Below are 18,510 nucleotides of genomic sequence, written 5' to 3' on the forward strand. Positions count from 1 at the left end.
ATACATCATTTCTTTGGTCCTCCCTTTCCACTATGTCCATCCACATTAATGCTCGTCTATTATTTTTCATTAACAGATGGATAAAAGCCTGGGACCGGAAAAGAAGGCAGTACCTCTGTGACAGCCCGTCTGACTGCATCTCAACGCGCGATGACGTCAGATTCGCCACCTGCCCCACTTATGACAACAGAACTTTTGCTGACGTGAGTTGGTTTCTTAATAATTATTTTGACCATCATCAAAATTGCCATTTTCACTGCCCACCCTGGACAATCGTCAGCGTATGGAATTTATTTTTGTAAACTACTTTTAAATGTATTAGTTAGTAAAGCATGCTTTTTATCGAAGTTGGCTTCTTCATCAGTATTATCCTGTAACACTAATATCATTAATTCCTTTTTCATTCCAGGTTCTGACGAGAGATCTGGATTGTGAATGGAACAAAGGATTCCTAGGATCACCAAACTTCTACATAGTGTTAGGCATGACAATCCTAACGTGCTTGTACATATGAGGATTATTCTGGCTACTTAGGGTATACGAAGAATTCAACCTGATTTTGGCAAGGGTGTACAATTCTAGCATCTAGAGGCCTCATTCAAGACGAACTCGTATATCTATTAGGAACAAATCAATTTTTGTACAGAATTAAATTCTGATGCTTACCTACCAACTTTTCGATATTTCGAAATTAGCAAACTATCATAGATTAAACCCGAAGAAGATTTTTATTGTTCCATTAAAGAAATATGTACATAAAATCAAATGCAATCGTTAGGAATTGTAAGAATCTTCTACGATCAAAAATATATCCAGATAAGAGTGAGATGAGATGATTTTCATACTGTACCTGTTGCCGTGGCCTATATACTGAGTCTTGGTCTGGGGATCCTGAATAGCCAAATCCTAGTTAGTGTTAGTGAAACGGAAGTATATGCTTTAAGACTTGAAGTCAGGACATTGACAGATGACGGAGAAAAAGTGACTTTTGTATACTTAAGTGATTGCGATAACTCTAGTGAAGCCTACTAAAATGTGATTTATCGTTTTAAAAATGGAAAGCAGTTGTGTGATCTCAGAACAGTTGGATATGTTACCGTAACTTCATAACTCTTAGTAAATTACAGTTTGCGTTCCCCCAAAACCTATTTTGCGTGTGTAGTTTTAAGATATAATTTCTACATTTCACGCATTTCGTGCACTGCCTTACATAACGAATTTTCTGTGATTATTGTCCAGAGTTTATGTCCAACTTGTATGGTGCGTTTGGTTTCACGATATTGTTATGAACCGCGTCTGGAAGTGCACTTAATGTGTTTTAGAAGTTGCATTTACGTCGATTTATAAGATAAGTTCACACGAAAGCAATGACTTAATTATGATCGTCTAAGTAGACTGCATTCGCTCGAATGGTATATGTGTTCGTCCATTATTAAGAGTAATAATATTATTTATAGATGTATTCATTTTTGTAATAGGTGACTTTAGGTGTAGACTAATCAGATCATTTATAAAGATTTCCTTATATAAAGTATCTTTAACTATTTCTTCATCGTCATTTATTTATTCGTACGTAGTTGTTTTGATATCATCGATTCGATGGTTTTAAATTCTAACAAATTCTTGTACAAATAAAGTTTCAAACTCATCTTTCATAACGCCTATATTCAGAGTCACTATCTTCAATACGGAAGCTTAATCCTATTCTATTTACTCTTTAATATTTTTCATTGTTTAGCTGTTTACAAAGTCTATCTGGTTATTGTTGGATAAACATATTTTATTACATATTATGTATAAATTAATGTGTCATTAGCTGTTATTGTATCGGAGCATGCTGTAATATATACATCATTGTACGTATATACTAGGATTTTATCGACTGAATTTAAGTGTTTCGGAGCTATATCGCTGGTTATTGTGTAAGAGATGTTGTTTGTATGATGTCCGATGTGGCTTGTTTTTATTGTTGCGTCGCTTAAATATTTTGGTCACGTTTTAATTTTTTCTACTAATATTTTAGACATGCACGCTAGCAATAGTTTAGTCGGTTGAGAGTTGCATGTTACTCATAGCTTTCTTATACATTTCTATAACTGAGTGAGTTCAATTGAATACCTCTTCTTCAGTGGTCCAGTTTGTGCTGTCAGGCCTATTGTTGACTTTTGTTTTCAATGCCATTTCACGATGCACTGATTCTGTTCCTCATTTCAAGGTCATTCACGAAACAATTTTTAGTATCACGCCAACGTTAAGTTTGGTATTGAAAACAAAGGGATGTCGTTGTAACAATGAATATATTTTGTGATATATATTAATCTCTAATCCTTCTATTTTTGATAAAGCCTACAATGAATATTGCTGAACTAAACGGGAATTGTATAGCTGAATAAAATTGTCATTATGGATAAAGTTACCGCTTCTGTATAGTTAAACAGACCGCAAAGTCAATTGTTACATAAAATATTTTTCCTTCGATGGTACTAAATGTTATATTGTATTTTATTCGAATAATAGCTTGCTTAACTAATTAGTGTTTAACTCGTAGACCGGCATCATGTGATTTCTGACCAATGATAGCTAAAAGCATAATTCTGTGGTCGGTTTAGTTGAAATAGTGTTTCTTGAAAGCTTCCTGCAATACTCAAATATATTGCAACTTCAAAGTAATATATGTAAGGTAAAAAGGAATGTACATTATAAACGGTTATTACTTAAACTTTGGTACGGTTTTACAAAGGCTTGATGTAAAGATAAAGAGAAAACTTGCTTGTTAGTGCCATCTGTAGCAAAACTCGGTTATAACGAGAACATACAAATTATATAAAATCTTCTGCAAGGTCCATTGTGATAGAAATAGCTAGTGCCAATTTAATTAAATAAAGTATTTAAATAACAATAATCTTTGGATGGAAATGTAATTTTTGTTTTGCGATTGGAATCGTGAGATGGGAATTACTGTTGCTCAGATGATATTGTATGAAAACTTACTAAGTTAAATTATTTAGTTTTATCATTACGAGCCATTGAGTATTTCAAATGAAAAGATGTAGAATAGGTTATAACATGTTATAAAGGGTACATATTAGCATTATCACAAAAATCTATATATAGTGCGATAATTCAGTTGAAGCCATAAAATACTGTCAGTATTATTTGGTCGGTGGCTTAGTTTTAAGAGGAAATAAATCATCTTACATTATGATTCTTGTTTTTTTTTTGTTATGTTTTACTTAATAACTGTATGGTCCAATCGTAAAATAAAACTTACTAAAAAAATATTTAAGTTTTCAATACGGTTTTAACTTCCATAAAATGCTGTAAATATGTTTTAAATACTATTTTCTTTGTAATTGAAAATTAAGGAGATTATAAAAGTAAAGAGATGCATTCATCGCTATTTCAATGAATTAAAATATTATTATTTCAAGGGACGTAGGACGAAGGAGTGTTTTTGTCTTCACTACTTAAAATAGTGTGAAATAAAAATAAGTTATCATTGAATTATTAGCGTATTAAAATAAATTATTGCGTAAATATTACACTGAAGTTTTATTTCCCTTTCAATCATTACTTTTAAAAAAGTTAACGTGACTGAAGGCAATTTTATTTATTCTGACCTATAGTCGTGATGGACGAGAGATCAAAGAGATAAAAGTTTAATTCCATGTCAGGCAAGTACCAACGAAACTATGATTTCAATTTTCTGGACACCAATTGTCTGAGTAAAAGTAAAGGAAACCTGAACTTAGAAAAAAATTTAAATCCTCATTGAGCAAGCCTAAGTGGTGATTAACGCTCGTTCTTTCTCTCTATCAAAAGAGGCTGCACCTGTAGTGGGTCAATTAAAATGGCTGGTAATGGTAAACAAATCATAGAATACTGTTACGCACAGGCTTATTAGAGCGAGATTAAGATATAAAACTGCATGAAACACATTTCTGAGTAAAGTTTTCTGTCCCTCAACATCCTTACGACTCGATAGTGCAAGACCTACTTTCTATCCTAGCTACGTCCTTCATAGCTAACATAACCTTCCTCTCATCGTGTCCTATATTCCATATATTATCCCTATATTTCAAAAGGTCAAAACAGAAACGTTTCTGCCCACGGAGGAAGGAAAGATAGCAGAAATACTATAAGGAAGGTAGGTCATGCGCCTTCTTGTAGGTCAATGTAACGTACGATAGGCGTGATCAGTTACTAGTTCTATAAATAGTTTCAAATCAAAATTTGTCAAAGGTGCGGCTTGTTTGATTGATGATATTTTTTGGAAATAATGGACGGGTTCTAAAGAAGACGTGTAAGGATTCTAGTTACGTTCCTCGTCCGACGAACACGCGCATTTTGGCTCGCTACTTTCTTAAGAGATTTTGCATTATGACATCTCCGCTAGTCATTTCGTTCTCCATGTTTCTGCCCTATATGTTGGTCCATTTGCGGCAATCTACTGGCTCCAATACTAGTAATTGAATCGCGCACCCCACGGCGAACAAAATTAGATGAGAAATGAACGGCAAAACGGAACAATGTTTTTATATTATATTTATGAACGATGGGAAGTAATAATAATGAGATGTGTATTAAATAATAGTATTTATTTGTTTGGATGCAATATTGTTTGAGTAGGTAATTGGATACAATAAATGTGATATTGGGAATATCGAATACAACAGGTAAATAAAAAGTTAGATACTTGTATTTATTTTTTTTTATTCCCAGACGAATGGACAGAAAAATAGACGAATTGCTGTATACCTATGATATATTGATGATACGGATGAAATTAGGTTTTAACATTTGGTTATCGGAAAGAGATTAATTGATTTTTTTAACCACGTAGGTAAGCGAAACAGTTCCTTAGGATGTGAAATTAAGCCTTAATTTATATTAAGATGATCGTGAGAAGGCAATTAGCAGGCATGTTTTTAAAGTACCATTCATGGTGAATGATTAATGGTATTCCACATTTTCGATAAAATTTTCGCCCTCACCCAGAAATATCTACAAAACACGTCGCGCGAAAATATTCGTTTGTTGTAGTATGTTTTGAAATGTTCACACATTTTTAACATCACAAGCTTTTCAAATATTTGTTACGAGTTTCACTGTTTACCTATGCACGTGCTTTGTTTGTGTATTTGTATGCAGGAACAAATTCAACTATTGACATTTCTGCCCTTACTAATATTATTAATGCAAAAAAATATACATAAAAGCACACAAACTCATTAGTGCTTGTTACCATTGTACGGCAAAACGACTGAGTCGTGTTACATGTAGTTTGGTATGGAGATAGTTGGTAAGCTGGAAAAGGTGTAAGGCTCATTAGATTAAAAAAGTAATTTCTTCGAAACGTGGGTAAACGGCGGGAAAACGTAGCAAAAAATAAAAAAGTTATTTCAATCAATTGATTGTATAATACCCGTATAAATTACAACTACAACTAAAACATTGAAAAGTGTAAACTAAGCGGTTTAAAAACTATACATTTTAACATTATTCCTGTACATATTATACGTTAACACTAATGTATACTATCGCTTTTCTGGAGCTACGTACAGTAAGAAGTTGATCGTCGAGGGCCCACCGTCGTACCATAGCTTGCACTGTATAGCAAGTGAAATGCCCATTGTGAAGTCCGTTATTTGTATCGCAACTAAAGGAGACTTCCCATCTTTTTCAAGAGGAAAAGCACTCGCATCATAACCTGGGGGGTCAGGGAAATACTTTATCCTACCAATGTGCTCTCTATCATAGGAGTGGTACCCACCACACTGCAGCCAAAACTTCGTTTTATCTCCTTTCATCCATTGTTGCACCTCTGCCGGCGCCGACTTCGCAATCGTTGAGTTCGATTGCAGCGGATGACCAGCCCAATTTAATTTCTTATTAATTCTTATAATTACACAAGGTTGTTCGCCATAACCATAAGGAGATTGCCCACATGGCCCCAGTTTACTGATTTCTCTTTTCCGTCTATTACTCAATAGGAGCTTGTCAAGTGCCTGAACATATTTGTCATAGTCGTTCTTCTCGCCGCTATTGTACCAAATCAATGGTAAGTTCGATTCAGACGTCGGCGCAGCTGTTAATCCTATAGCATGTTCTGGGTACCTGAAGGCATCAAGTCTGTCCATATTTTTGTAGTCTATCAGTATTTTGAGGATTTCTAATGATGAGTAGAGTAATACGAGGAAAAACGTGCCTAGAAATAAGAGGTACATCACTGAATACGCTAAGATGCACATCCAACTTTTGCATGTTCGCCCGAAGAATTGTTTGGTCTCTTTGTTGTAAATGCACTTTAATATCCTCCTCCTCAATGGTAGTTCTTTATGGTCTCCATGATCGATGGGCGCTGGTGGTTTGGCACTAGAAGGTGGGAGCGGAGGCAATGTCTTGGGTACCAAATGAGTCTGTCTCAACTCTGTATCTTCATTGCGCCCTGATGCCATTTTATTGGTACTAAAATTAGAACATTTCTTGGCCTAGAAATAACACTTCTACTTGAAAGACGTCAATATTAAATTGACTGATTGATTAAATTTGTTGTCAAAGAGCTGCTTCATTCAGTGTGGTTATGGTCATTGAAAAAGGCATCACCAAACAGGTTGAATGATTAAAATAATTGACTATTGTCGCATTGTGAATATATCCGATTTTCAGTGGAGGGATAAAAAAAAAAATAGTAAATTAACCTTTAACTAAAATCAGTTTCTTATTGGCACAATTTATATATGCTTAGGAATATTACTAACCGCGACTTTGTTAAAAAATAATAAAGAATCATGAGCAATATTTACAGAGAACGGAAATTAGACCACAGAAATCCTTAAACACACATTAAAATATCCCCAAAGTGGCTCCGTAATAAGTTCCTCAATTTAAATATCAACAGTACTTTCAGATCATTGCATTATATTATTTTCAACAAAGGCTCTTTGCGCCCATGTTTACCGAATTTTCGCTGGAAATATTTCACGAATTCTGTAGTACAATTTATTTGACAAATCGCGTTGTTGAGTGTACGCGTAAGAGCTTGCTGGTGACAGCCAGTGCTGGCAAGCAAACGTATGCTATTTCCTTATGTCGTGTCCCATTTTGCATGAATAGGAAAATACTGTATGAATTTTCGCAAAGCTGCAATAGTAGGTATGGAGAGTAATCATGCTTATGTCATAAAAGTTAAAGTTGGTGTATGTGTTTTAACCCAACTTTATATGCACGTGTTCGTTGCTTGCAACTTTCGTAATTTGTTAAAAGTTTGAAGAAATGACTCTACTGAACTAAGTTATTTACGTATACTCAAATAAAGAAGGGTTTCACAAATTCAAAGTGCCTTTGCACATCTATGCGAGGCTTTACGTTAAGTGAATAAAACGCATAGATTACGTGTTTCCAGTTTTCACTCAACCAAAAATATAATGTTCTTCTGCCGTAAGTACACGTGGTACATAAGTACATACATAGTATATCTAGTACATGACATAGTAATGAGTTAGAGCAAAAATTCTAAAAGTTCATTTGAGCCATACCTTTTATGACAAAACTAACCACACAATTAAATATACTATTCTACCTCCCTTTCAACAGAAGTCTCCAAAAAAATATGAAAGACCCTTTAATGAGAAAAGTCGCAAATTGCCTGCGTATATTACGTCATCAGGGTCTATTCATCGCTAATCGACCTCATTACTGCCCAAATAGAAGACTTATTTCTTTTCTCACGTAGTAATAAAAACTTTTTGCTTTCGTTTCAATAGGTTTTCTCGAGTTACCCGAGGCTACCCGACTTTTTGGACAAAATAGTTCTGTCTATGTTTATGGGAAAAGTTTTTTATGAGAAATGTGTTGCTTGTTGTTTATTTTTTTGAATTTATCGTGCAAATCTACTGGGACCCTTCGCCTATATTTTAGTCGTACACACAGACGGTTTGTTTATGTTGCGAACTTCGCAATATGGAGCTGGCCATAGCATTGTATTATTTACTTATTTTTAAATTACCCATCCACAATCTTACCTCATCATGCTTTACCAAGTATCGACCGATTTCTACTCGTGCGAGTCACTACCTAGAAAACGAATTCTCAATATTTATTCAATTCACACTGCTACTTATAATTTAAGTTAACTGAATACATATAAGTAAAGCAGCAATTAATATAATGACTGGCAATTGAAATTCTGAAAAGACTCTTTGTGTCGTGTCAAAAAGCAATTAAGTATAATTATCTCAAATTATACGCAAAGTACTCATGTTAATTGGAAAGGAAAATTCCGAAAATGCTTTTTCTATGTCTTAGTAGGCTTTTTAGTAAACAAAGCACGATCTTAGATAATGTCTGATCTCTTCTGAAAAGGTCTTACTCGTACTTTGAGGCTTACTTTGATTTCCAAATATTGAGTTCAAAGTAGGTAATATTCAAAGCACACCGATAGATTTTAGTTAGCCAGAGCTTTTTTTATAGGAAGTGGGGTATTGGAAGTGGTCTACCTTCCCAATGTGGAAGAAGCGACAGGAACTGTCAGACTCTAAAGTCATATTGTCATGCATTTATTAAAAGCGTAAATCAGGTATAATTTTTGCCGACGGAATGTCCCAATAAGTATTTCTCTGAAAGATGCAATCAAAACAGCTTTTTGAGTATAACTAAACTATATATTTTAAGTATAAAGTTACTAATTACTTTTGTTTATTGTGAGCCCAATCAGCTGTTAGTTTTTCTAGTTTTACTTATAAATGGCACTTTCTAAGTGTGCATGTTTCTCGTGAAGGAAATAAATCGTGGTCGTTAGAAGTGATTTATTCTCTAGTGTGAAGTAATTCTCTTTTTAATGATGGCAGTACACCATGTAACGTATGGTTCCTAGAAGAAGAAAACATATTTAAACAGATAACGATGTTATTTTAGAGTCGCTTTTTAGACTAATTTACAAGCATCTCAAGCTTTAATATGTTATCTAAAAAACTATTCAGCCTTACATAGTATCATAATAGATCAATTAGTGTAGGTATGCTTAGCAAAAATCCATAAAAAAAAAAATTGTATTAATTAAGGATCAACGTTTTAATTAGCACAAAATATTTTGAAACCACAATATTACGAACCGTTACGAACGGTAGGTCTCATCCCAAAGTTTAAACTATTCCACAATTTTATTTTAATGCAAGTGAATACATACGTTTACCTACTACACATGGCTGTACCCAGAAGAAATAAAACACATTCTTTAAACACCCAACTTCAGTAATAACTAGGTAAGTACATAAACAAGACTGCACCTACACAATATCCCTAAGTGTTTGCGCTACGAACATACACTAGTACTGCAATAAAACAAGCGCACCTAAGTTGTTATGCAGCTAAGTACACGGACTGTTAGCCATGTTAACCTGGGCTGGTTCTGTGTTTGAAGCCAAGTTACACCAAAAAGATAAACTAGTGGTTATGGTAAAAAGATCATCAGCTTTTTCTCAACTGTGTTGGGGTCGGCTTCTAGTCTAACCAGATGCAGCTGAGTATCAGTGTTTTACAAGGAAAGCCTATCTGAACTCCTCAGCCCAGTTAATTCAGCCAAAATATACTTAAGTGACGTATTTAACTTAGCTTTCGCTTAATTCTGAACTAAAGTTTTGTTAGCGACATGTTCTGTGAATACGTTTGAATATCCAAATAACAATTAGAGAGGAACTCGTGAATTATCAACAGTTGCACGGGTAGATCTATCATTTTGTTAGTAGATCTATCATCAATGTTAAATATGTAATGTCTATCATCAATGTAATGTCTTGAAGCGTTCTGGCCATGGACCATATACGTCGTGACGAGTTCTTCCGTTTTTTGGCAGACACTGTACATTGGTGGGGGTTGTTATATGATCATCTTCAACATCTTTGGCATACAGTCTTAAACAGTAAATGGGTTGAGAAGGTCGGATAGTCGGCTCATGCAAAACACTGGTATTCATCTACACTCCGAATGACTGGAAGCCAACCCCAACATTTCTGGGAAAAGTCAAGGCAGATTAGTGTTTATTTACAAGCCAACGAACTACATCGAACGTTAACTACCAAAAAGCTTAACAAACATTTAGAAGCAAACTTCAAAATAGCAAACAATGTACAAACTAAAGCAAAGCTGAAAATGTTAAACGGTGAAAGTTTTAATGACCAGATAAGTTGACCCCTGATAACAAGATAGACTCAGGATACCAGAGGTCTATGAATAATGGTGATACAAGTTTATAGCCTAAAGTTCTAGCCTTTAACATTTACGCAGTATGTTTGGCTTTCCAAACAAACCAGATGTGGCGGGTTTGAAATCAGATTATTAACATCATGAACTATTCGTGTATGGAGCTATTTTGAAGGAATGTTCATTTGTTCATGTAGGTATTACACTCTTGAATTCACACTGATGTTATTAAGATCAAGAGTTTGTGTGTTTGCTTCAATGCAAACCTCAGGAACTACTGGACCTATTATTACAGAGAATATTTAGATGTTATTATAGTGAATAAGTGCTAGATGGCCTATTTGATGAGAAATACCACTATTTATTACTTTCCTTTACATTTACCTGTAGTATTATAATACCATTTTCAGAAATTAATATTGTCAATTCAGCATTGAAAACTTATAAATAAAAATATCAAGAATAAACACAGTATAATCCAAAAATGGATCTCCAAAAAAATATTTCGCCATTACCACTTCGCAACAAATGTACCAAAATTAGGTTCTGTCCGAATCCCTTTTCAAGTAAACAGTTGAAAGTGACAATAAGCGGGAATAGCGTCGCTTCGGTAGCGAAAAAGATATCAAATCAGTGAAATGCTCTCAAGGGAAATGATACATTAGGACTCAGGGATGGTCAACCAATGGCACGCGCGGTTGCCGTGTCACGCAACAGTATAGGTAATTTGAGCATGCCCATATTTTGTACCCAGACTTTCACTAGGACTTTTATTAGGATATTAGGATACATTATTGTAACTGAAATTATTATTGTAGAGGATATAGGTTCTTGTGGAACCGTGAAACGAGGGAACATGGGTCAGCCCCCCACGCTTAGGCCTCCCGTGGTCGAAGCACCTGTGGACGATGCCCCCGATTTGGTAATTTATACAAAATAAATTTTCGAAGGCGTCAGCTGCAAGTTCTTCGACATCTTATCCTTCCATATCTGGATTATTTAGAGACTATACGAACCCCACTATGCGAACGCATTTTTATAAGAACCACGTAAGTAAATAAATGTTTGCCATCCCTGCCTAAGAATAAATTGGTGAGACTCGTCCCATGTTTGATCAAATCTCTCTGTCCCATCAGTGGTCGGACTTGCAAACGCTTTGGATTACATTGGACACAATGCGGTTCATACAACGGAGAATTGCTAAGGTCCCGAATCAAAATCGTAAAGGTGTCTACACACCAAAGCCGCTGAGGCCGGCGGCTTGGGCCGCCGGCATCAGCGGCTTTGGTGTGTTGACACCTTAATGGTAAAAGCTTGTTAGAAATGGAGTAGACTGTCAATAACTGGAAATTAGACTTTGGTGACGAAAGATAAAAACTAAATCAAGTCTTAAAGCACTCTCTGATACTATTAAATAATCCACAGTTTGAGTTCGTTAAAGTTTAAAAACTTCCTACATAATACCTTCTCTACAAAAGAGCTGGTAATTATGAATATTCGCGTTGTGCTATGAATGTAAAACTACCATTTCATTACTAAACAAATGTGGTTTTAATATTTACACCGGTTATTATGAACTTGTTTCGTCATAAAGCATAATAAACTAGCAACATTCAAGCAAAAAGTTTTTGAAACGAAACTCTATTCACACAAAACGGAATTAAATTTTCACCTTCATAGCATTGTATTACTTCAGTTATATTCCATTCAATCCTATTTACTATTCAGAAAATCGAACAGTCCGTCTGTACAAGCTGACCCGGATATGACTCAGTCCGGGTATCCCGGGTATCCGGATGAACTCTTTTATCCCATGTCTATGTTGGGTCAGTCTGATCAAACCCGAGCAAGTTGGTAGGAAGTAATATCAGTTCAATTTCAACTTGTGAGTTCAGATACCTATTCGTCTTTTTTAAGTACAATTTGAATGTTATTCCTTGTATATTAGTCGCAATTTGTTTAAAAAAAATAATGAGAACTATTTATTATGATCGTAGCATAGGTATAGTATAGACAATGTAGGTACTGTATTAAACTAGTTAATCAAAACTATAAAAATAAATAAAAAAAATATTTACAAATAATTAAAAAAGTGAAAGAGTTAATTTTTAAATAGCTTTCTTAACGGTTTAAAACAATTTTGAAACTAAATAGCATAATAAAACAATATCAAAAGCGTTTAATAAAGGTACTACAATGAAAACGAAAATTAAAATATAAATATAAATATAAAAAAAAACTTGGGAAACATGAAAGCACGTAATTGAAATTCAGATTGAGTTTTGTAAATATTGGAAGCGAAAAATTTCAGATCGACGGTTAACGCAATATACGTTTTCTGGTTTTCAATTCAGTTGATCTTGTCCTCGGGGAAATTTTATCTTTTGGATTAAATTTTGAACGTGTAAGTAAGCTACCTGGGCTTATATTTTGTTTATAAAGTGTAAAATTCAAATAAAATGTATATACAAATAGATAACTACTAATTTCGCACGGATTGCCCGCGTCCTGGGATGGGTATCTAGTCCTGTACCAGAATAAAATGTAGCCTAAACGGTTACTTTAAATCGGTTCTGTACATCCGAAAATTACCCCTTGCAACTCCACAAACTTTACTTCTTAATTAAATTAGTATACATAAAAATAGTCTAGTAGTCCTTTTAATGTTGCCTAAGTTTATTTACCTATTACGTACGTAGGATAAAAAAAACTATTATAAAAAGCCGAAAACATGGAAACACTTTCATAACCTATCAGCTGTCCACTTCGTTATCGAGCTATTTTAATAAAACATCCTAAAGACTCAGATTGCCTTTTAAAATTTTCCAAAGGAATATTGTTCAGGAATAAATTAATGGGTAACGTAGCGCTGAAAGTTTCAGCGTTGACAACCCGAACGAGACGAAAAAGAATTTTTAATCAAAATACTTTAATGCACTTCATAGTAGACTTAACTTTTCATAATCTGAAGCTTATTAATGTGCTTTAAAAGATGTATTTTTTCGACACAAACTTATATCAACAGTATCAGTTTTCTGAAGGATTTGCGTCTTTATCATAACTCTATCTGTCGGGTTTTCACGCCAAAACTACTGAACTAGTTTACCTAATGACATTTCGTATACAGCATAGTCATAGCATAGAACCTGAGAAAGGACTTAGGCTACATTTTTAGAGAGAAAATAAAGAACTGAGCACGAAAAAGTCTTACTCACGAAAAATAATACTATATCTACTTTATATCACCACATCATATCACTTCAATTATTACCTCCACATCAAAAATATTTAGAAGCTCATCACGTCCCACAAAGTACACCTGAGATATATCTTACGTGGATTAAATGAAAATATTTCAAGAGAAGGAGACACAAATGTTACCTGAAAAAGTAAATAAACGAGGTACGATAAAATATATCAAAAGAAATAAAGAATTACTGTACACAAAAAGTTTGTGTTGACTCCAAAGCAATGTTTACTTCAAAGCTTATAATCCTACTAATAATTCTATCTATTATAAATGTGAAAATTTGTGAGAATGTATGGATGTATGTTTGTTATTCTTTCACGCAAAAATGGCTAGACCGATTCGGTCGAATGGTATGTGGATATATAGTTAATACCTTGGATGTGATGATAAAAAGCCTATTTGTTAACATAAAGCTAGTAAAAATATAATTTGTTTCAGAGATTTTTTAACGTTACATAAATTATTGGGTCTTGGCCGTCAATTGAACATTTGTGGCAGTCATTACCTATGGGTAATCAGGAGCCACCAATTTGGCTCTGGACGCGGGTGGACACGAGAGAAACAGATTGTTATGAATATTAATAAATTAGTATTGCAGCCATACTTGTTAAGCTGAGTAAATAATCATGCTATTCAACGCTTAAGAAACATTTAATAAGGACCCAACTTAGCTCGTAATGTAACTTCGTTATACACAATAGAATCTAGTTACTTAAACTTCATACTTAAATCCAAAGGAATTGCAGAATATAAACTTTCAAACTATGAACGCTAAACTCATAAGTAATGAACGTTTCAAAATTCAATATGAGATTAACTTAAAGCTAGACCTGTTGTGACTATAAGGTAAAGAAATGATTAAGTATAACTTTATTAATAAACTCTAATCCTAATGAATACTGTAGATTAATTGAGTTTCATTTCTAAGTTTTTATATGTATGTCTAAAGTTTGTACCTGTAGAATTTATTCAACTCCAATTAATAATATGGAAAAAGCAGATGATAATTATTGTAAAATAACATTATGAAAAAGAATAATAATTACCATAGATTTCATTGTGTTTAAGTTAATTTCCCTTCATCGTAATAGGTAAGTCGCCTCCAAAATAACTCACAAAATACTTGGAACCTACTTAGGTATACCTTCTAACCCATGTTTCAGAAACGAGGCCCAAAAGCTCCTAAATCAATCATCATGATCATAAACATAAGCCTTAGATACCAAAACGATAATTTTGCTCGTATACCGTAACATATCAAAACTTTTCTCAAACTAAGAGAACAAGTTACGTGGATTCCTATGTCAAACGCCAAAGTACCTTCACTTTAAGTAAAGGCAGTTTAGTGACCCAAATATGAGACCCTTTTCTCTTAGGTTTAACTTTTAGACGGATCACACGCTAGCATACGTCATGCTTGGGCACGCACCAAACTGCGCAACTGAAATAGCGAAATTCCACCAAGTCTTCTACTAGTAAGCGTTTGCGGTCAAAGGTTTTAATTTTGGGGTTAAGATATCATCATTGAATACCACTTCTGCCCATGGCAAATGGAAGCATTCCACAACACAAAGATCTTTAGCCCCAATCGTTTCTGCATCAATGTTACACCACACTTACAGCCTTAATTCAGGGATAGAGTATCCGTCTGACAGTTTGGATCGCCATTTTGGAAGCCGATTACTTTCTTGCACTTCAAGCTTTTTATTTACAAACTGAAATAATGGCTTACAATCATCATAGTACCCGCAGAGGGATCATCTCACGTGGCAGTGTGTAATCCGCCTACGATGTAAGGATGGATAAAAGGCGTAATGTTAGGTCCTTTTTTTCTCATTTCTGGGTCGCTTGAGACGTAACACCATTTTTTGAAACTGTTACTTTAGATAAGATCCTTTTGGTAACGACAGCCTTTAGCAAATTTTGTCGTCCGTTCTGGTTTGATTATCAATTTCCTTTGCTATTAAAAATATTGACAAAGGTAATTCTGAACCAATATTTTTATTTGGAAACAATAGGATCGACTGAAATGAAAAAGAAAATAAATTGAGGTAAAATATTGCAGGTAGGTATGACACACAATTAGTGTTATAACAAAAAAAAAATCGTGAACGAGTGATTAGCAAAAAAGGACATTACAAGTTTGAAACTACATGTGTCTTTGCCTATTGCAAAACACAGTCAAGATCGTGATTTTCTAAAACTGCGCAAAAAAGGTGTTAAAATGACCCACCAACTCGCGAAACACGGAGGAATTCGTCATGATAAGATTTGTCACCCATCCACGAACCGACCGCGCCAAGCATTGCTCAATGAAGCTCAACTTTATGACAAATTCACCTGCGCGGCTGTCACTTAAGCGGCCCTAGACCTACAATAATAGTGTACAAAATTACAAAAAAAAATATTGCCCAATTAAAATGTTAATCGCTAAACTTTGCGCAATCTTCAATACGGACAATTGATCATCTTAGGATCTCTCTCTTAGCTTATAAATATCACTACAACATACTTATTAATTCTTAACACACACAGCGGAATATTATTCCCGCTTTAATCCTTATATCTGGTATTCAACACTTCAGTAGCTCCCCAGACGTCAACGGGAGAGGTTGTCGCTCTCCCACTCGATAAACTCTCGATACATCGAAGTTTTTAACATCCAGACAAAATGTTTAGCTGTAAATAATTCTAGTGGTATTGGCATGAAAGTGGTTCAGATGTGATGTGCGTTTTTTTTGGATATAAGCTAGTTCGATGCCTGGTAAGAATTTTTGTTTGTTTTATTGGCTTATAAGTGGTTTATTAAAAAATGTGATACGATGTATATGATAAAACACGTAACTTATAGACATACTAGCTAGTCCTGGGGGTAAAGTAGCTAAAAGGCTTCCCCGATAAACAGGCTGGGCGGTTTAACACTGAATGATTTTTTAAATGGGACCAGCAGTTCCTAAGATTAGAGCGTGCAAGGAAACAAACAAGATCTTCAGCTTTGTAAAATTATTAGCATAGATAACGGGGGTAGAACCCCTACATTAGTTTAACGTTTGTATAGGTAGATGTATTAATTTTCACACATGAACCACAGACAAAATCGGGACCATGAACCAAGCAATACCCAGAACATTTACTGAAATCCCAAAGAGCTTATTGTAAAAGCATTATAATCTTAGAACCATTATCCATTAATTGACTTTTACGAAAATCTACACACATAGAAAGACACATACAGAAGGTATCGGCAGTTTTTCTTTATCATCAATATTTGTTCAGGAATTATAGAGACTAGGATTCATATAGTATCGCAATTAAGGTTCATGTAGTAATCATTCTACCTAGGTATCTATCTTAACCGATAATACCCGGACGATCCATGTCCTATAGGACGACGATCTCCCGGGACGCGGTTGGAACCACGATAAACATCTAGTAATTAAGTAATTAGAAGCAATCAAATGTATTGAGCCGATAGACAAACAAACTTCCTCCTGGATAATCTTGGTATTCAAAACCCGACCATTCCTTACCAATGCCTAACTACATGTCATGCTCAAAATAGACTTGAAGTCAATCCGCGCGAATGGATGTCGGATAGAGGAAATACAGTGACCTACTTCCGTAGTACGTATGACGAGTCCGGCTTTCAAAACGGATGCGATTTTTGCTTACAATTGGTCATAGTCTACTTTTGATGAGAGTAATAAGCCTATAATTGACTGAATGTTATTGATTCAAAGTTTGCAAGAAAAGTAGACGCAGGGTGCAGTATTATATAAATCCAAATCATTCTGAAGAAAATGGAAAGACTACCATCATGGAACTCTTTAACCGGATTAAAAAGGAAGAAAGTTTTTATGTACCTACATTTTTTGTTTGGTTGGTTAAACGGGCTAATTACCCGACTGCGCTTCGCAAAGGAGGCTAATCTGTTTATCTTAGGAACTAGTCCAGATGGACTGCCTTAGTTAGTAGTAGTCGTAGTTAGGCTAATTTCTATCCAGCGAGCAAAGCAGAGCGAAGCTTTAAACCAAACATTAGTATCTTTAGTGTTAGCCTAGTGGCCAGTGGGTAAATTATATTATCAATCCCTCAGAAATGAGTGTGGGATCGATTCTAGATTTGGCAAGAAGTACCAATGCAGTTTGTATCTACTTTCTGAGTATATCTTAAGACACAAATGACCGATTAAAGGTGAATAAAAATATCTCGAGGAAACCTAGACTATTCAGTCTGAAATTAGCAACCTAGAGCAAGCGTGGTGATTAACGCTCAATCCTTCTCTGTGTGAGAGGAGGCTTCCGCCTATTAGCGGGAAGACAAAAAAGACTGATGATGATGATCTTTATACAAGTTGGTACTAGATTTTTAAGCCCCACTCGATGAGCAAATTCTAAAATGATTCAACTTTTCCCGAGTTGTTGGCACTACATACAAACAGACGAAAAAATATTCTTCCTAACAATTATAAGTACGTACAAGTTCGTAGTTCCTATACATAAGTAAAGAGATCTTAATCGAAGTTTTCCAACGCATTGGAACCGACTTCTCGCCATTGGGGAAATGGCTTTCTTATTGACTTAACGCTCTTAACAAGCTTTGCTCACCGGCTTTACTTGAATTTTCCATTTAGGTACTTTCGAACTAAGTTGCTGACAGTTTTTCTCCGCCGTTTATCTTGGTTTAGCCAATTTGTTCGTGGTTTTGGTCTTGTTTATTTAGAAGTTTATTTACTTAGGTACTGGTCTTGTTAGTTTTGGTTGGGTTTGTAGAAGCTAAGGTTTGAGTTTAAATGCAATGTGTATACATCGCAATACTTTAGCTTGGCTTATTTATTCGCTAAAGTATTAAGTTAGTTTTTTGACTGAAGCTCATAAACTACTGATTTCTATGAAATATATTTTGGCTTTAGAATAATTTTTCTCCGAGTTACAGAAGTAACGGGACGCGAGCGACTCCACTGGTAAAAGAAAAAATATTAGGTATTATTGAAATATATCAGTCTAAGGTAGAAATGCAGTAAAAAAAACTTTGAATAGTCATTCACAAACTATTTTTTA

General features: G+C 34.7%; 3 protein-coding genes across 4 annotated transcripts in view; 2 read left to right on the plus strand and 1 right to left on the minus strand.

Annotated features, from left to right (window-relative positions):
- Chp (chaoptin) overlaps window positions 1-3,542 on the plus strand; it is an 81,217-nt gene extending 77,675 nt beyond the window's left edge. For both annotated transcript variants that reach the window (XM_021330535.3, XM_049837162.2), the window contains 2 exons: window positions 77-203; window positions 410-3,542. In XM_021330535.3, the coding sequence (XP_021186210.3) occupies window positions 77-203; window positions 410-514 (232 nt within the window). In that variant the 3' untranslated portion in view covers window positions 515-3,542. The remainder of the gene's footprint in view (window positions 1-76; window positions 204-409) is intronic.
- A 1,888-nt stretch (window positions 3,543-5,430) lies between these two features.
- LOC110373302 (sodium/potassium-transporting ATPase subunit beta-1) lies at window positions 5,431-6,544 on the minus strand. Its single transcript, XM_021330536.3, has one exon. The coding sequence runs from the start codon at window positions 6,456-6,458 to the stop codon at window positions 5,538-5,540; it is 921 nt and encodes a 306-aa protein (XP_021186211.3). The 5' UTR covers window positions 6,459-6,544; the 3' UTR covers window positions 5,431-5,537.
- Window positions 6,545-16,039: 9,495 nt separating this feature from the next.
- The window catches only part of LOC110373308 (uncharacterized), a 33,707-nt gene continuing 31,236 nt past the window's right edge, over window positions 16,040-18,510 (plus strand). The window contains exon 1 of the mRNA XM_064037888.1: window positions 16,040-16,214. Within this exon, the coding sequence (XP_063893958.1) occupies window positions 16,208-16,214 (7 nt within the window). The 5' untranslated portion in view covers window positions 16,040-16,207. The remainder of the gene's footprint in view (window positions 16,215-18,510) is intronic.

This window comes from Helicoverpa armigera, chromosome 14 (genome assembly GCF_030705265.1).
Source record: "Helicoverpa armigera isolate CAAS_96S chromosome 14, ASM3070526v1, whole genome shotgun sequence".
NCBI classification, from domain to species: domain Eukaryota; kingdom Metazoa; phylum Arthropoda; class Insecta; order Lepidoptera; family Noctuidae; genus Helicoverpa; species Helicoverpa armigera.

Excerpts from the sequence above, each read along its gene's own strand:
- LOC110373302 (XM_021330536.3), bottom strand. The coding sequence starts at position 6,458 with ATGGCATCAGGGCGCAATGAAGATACAGAGTTGAGACAGACTCATTTG.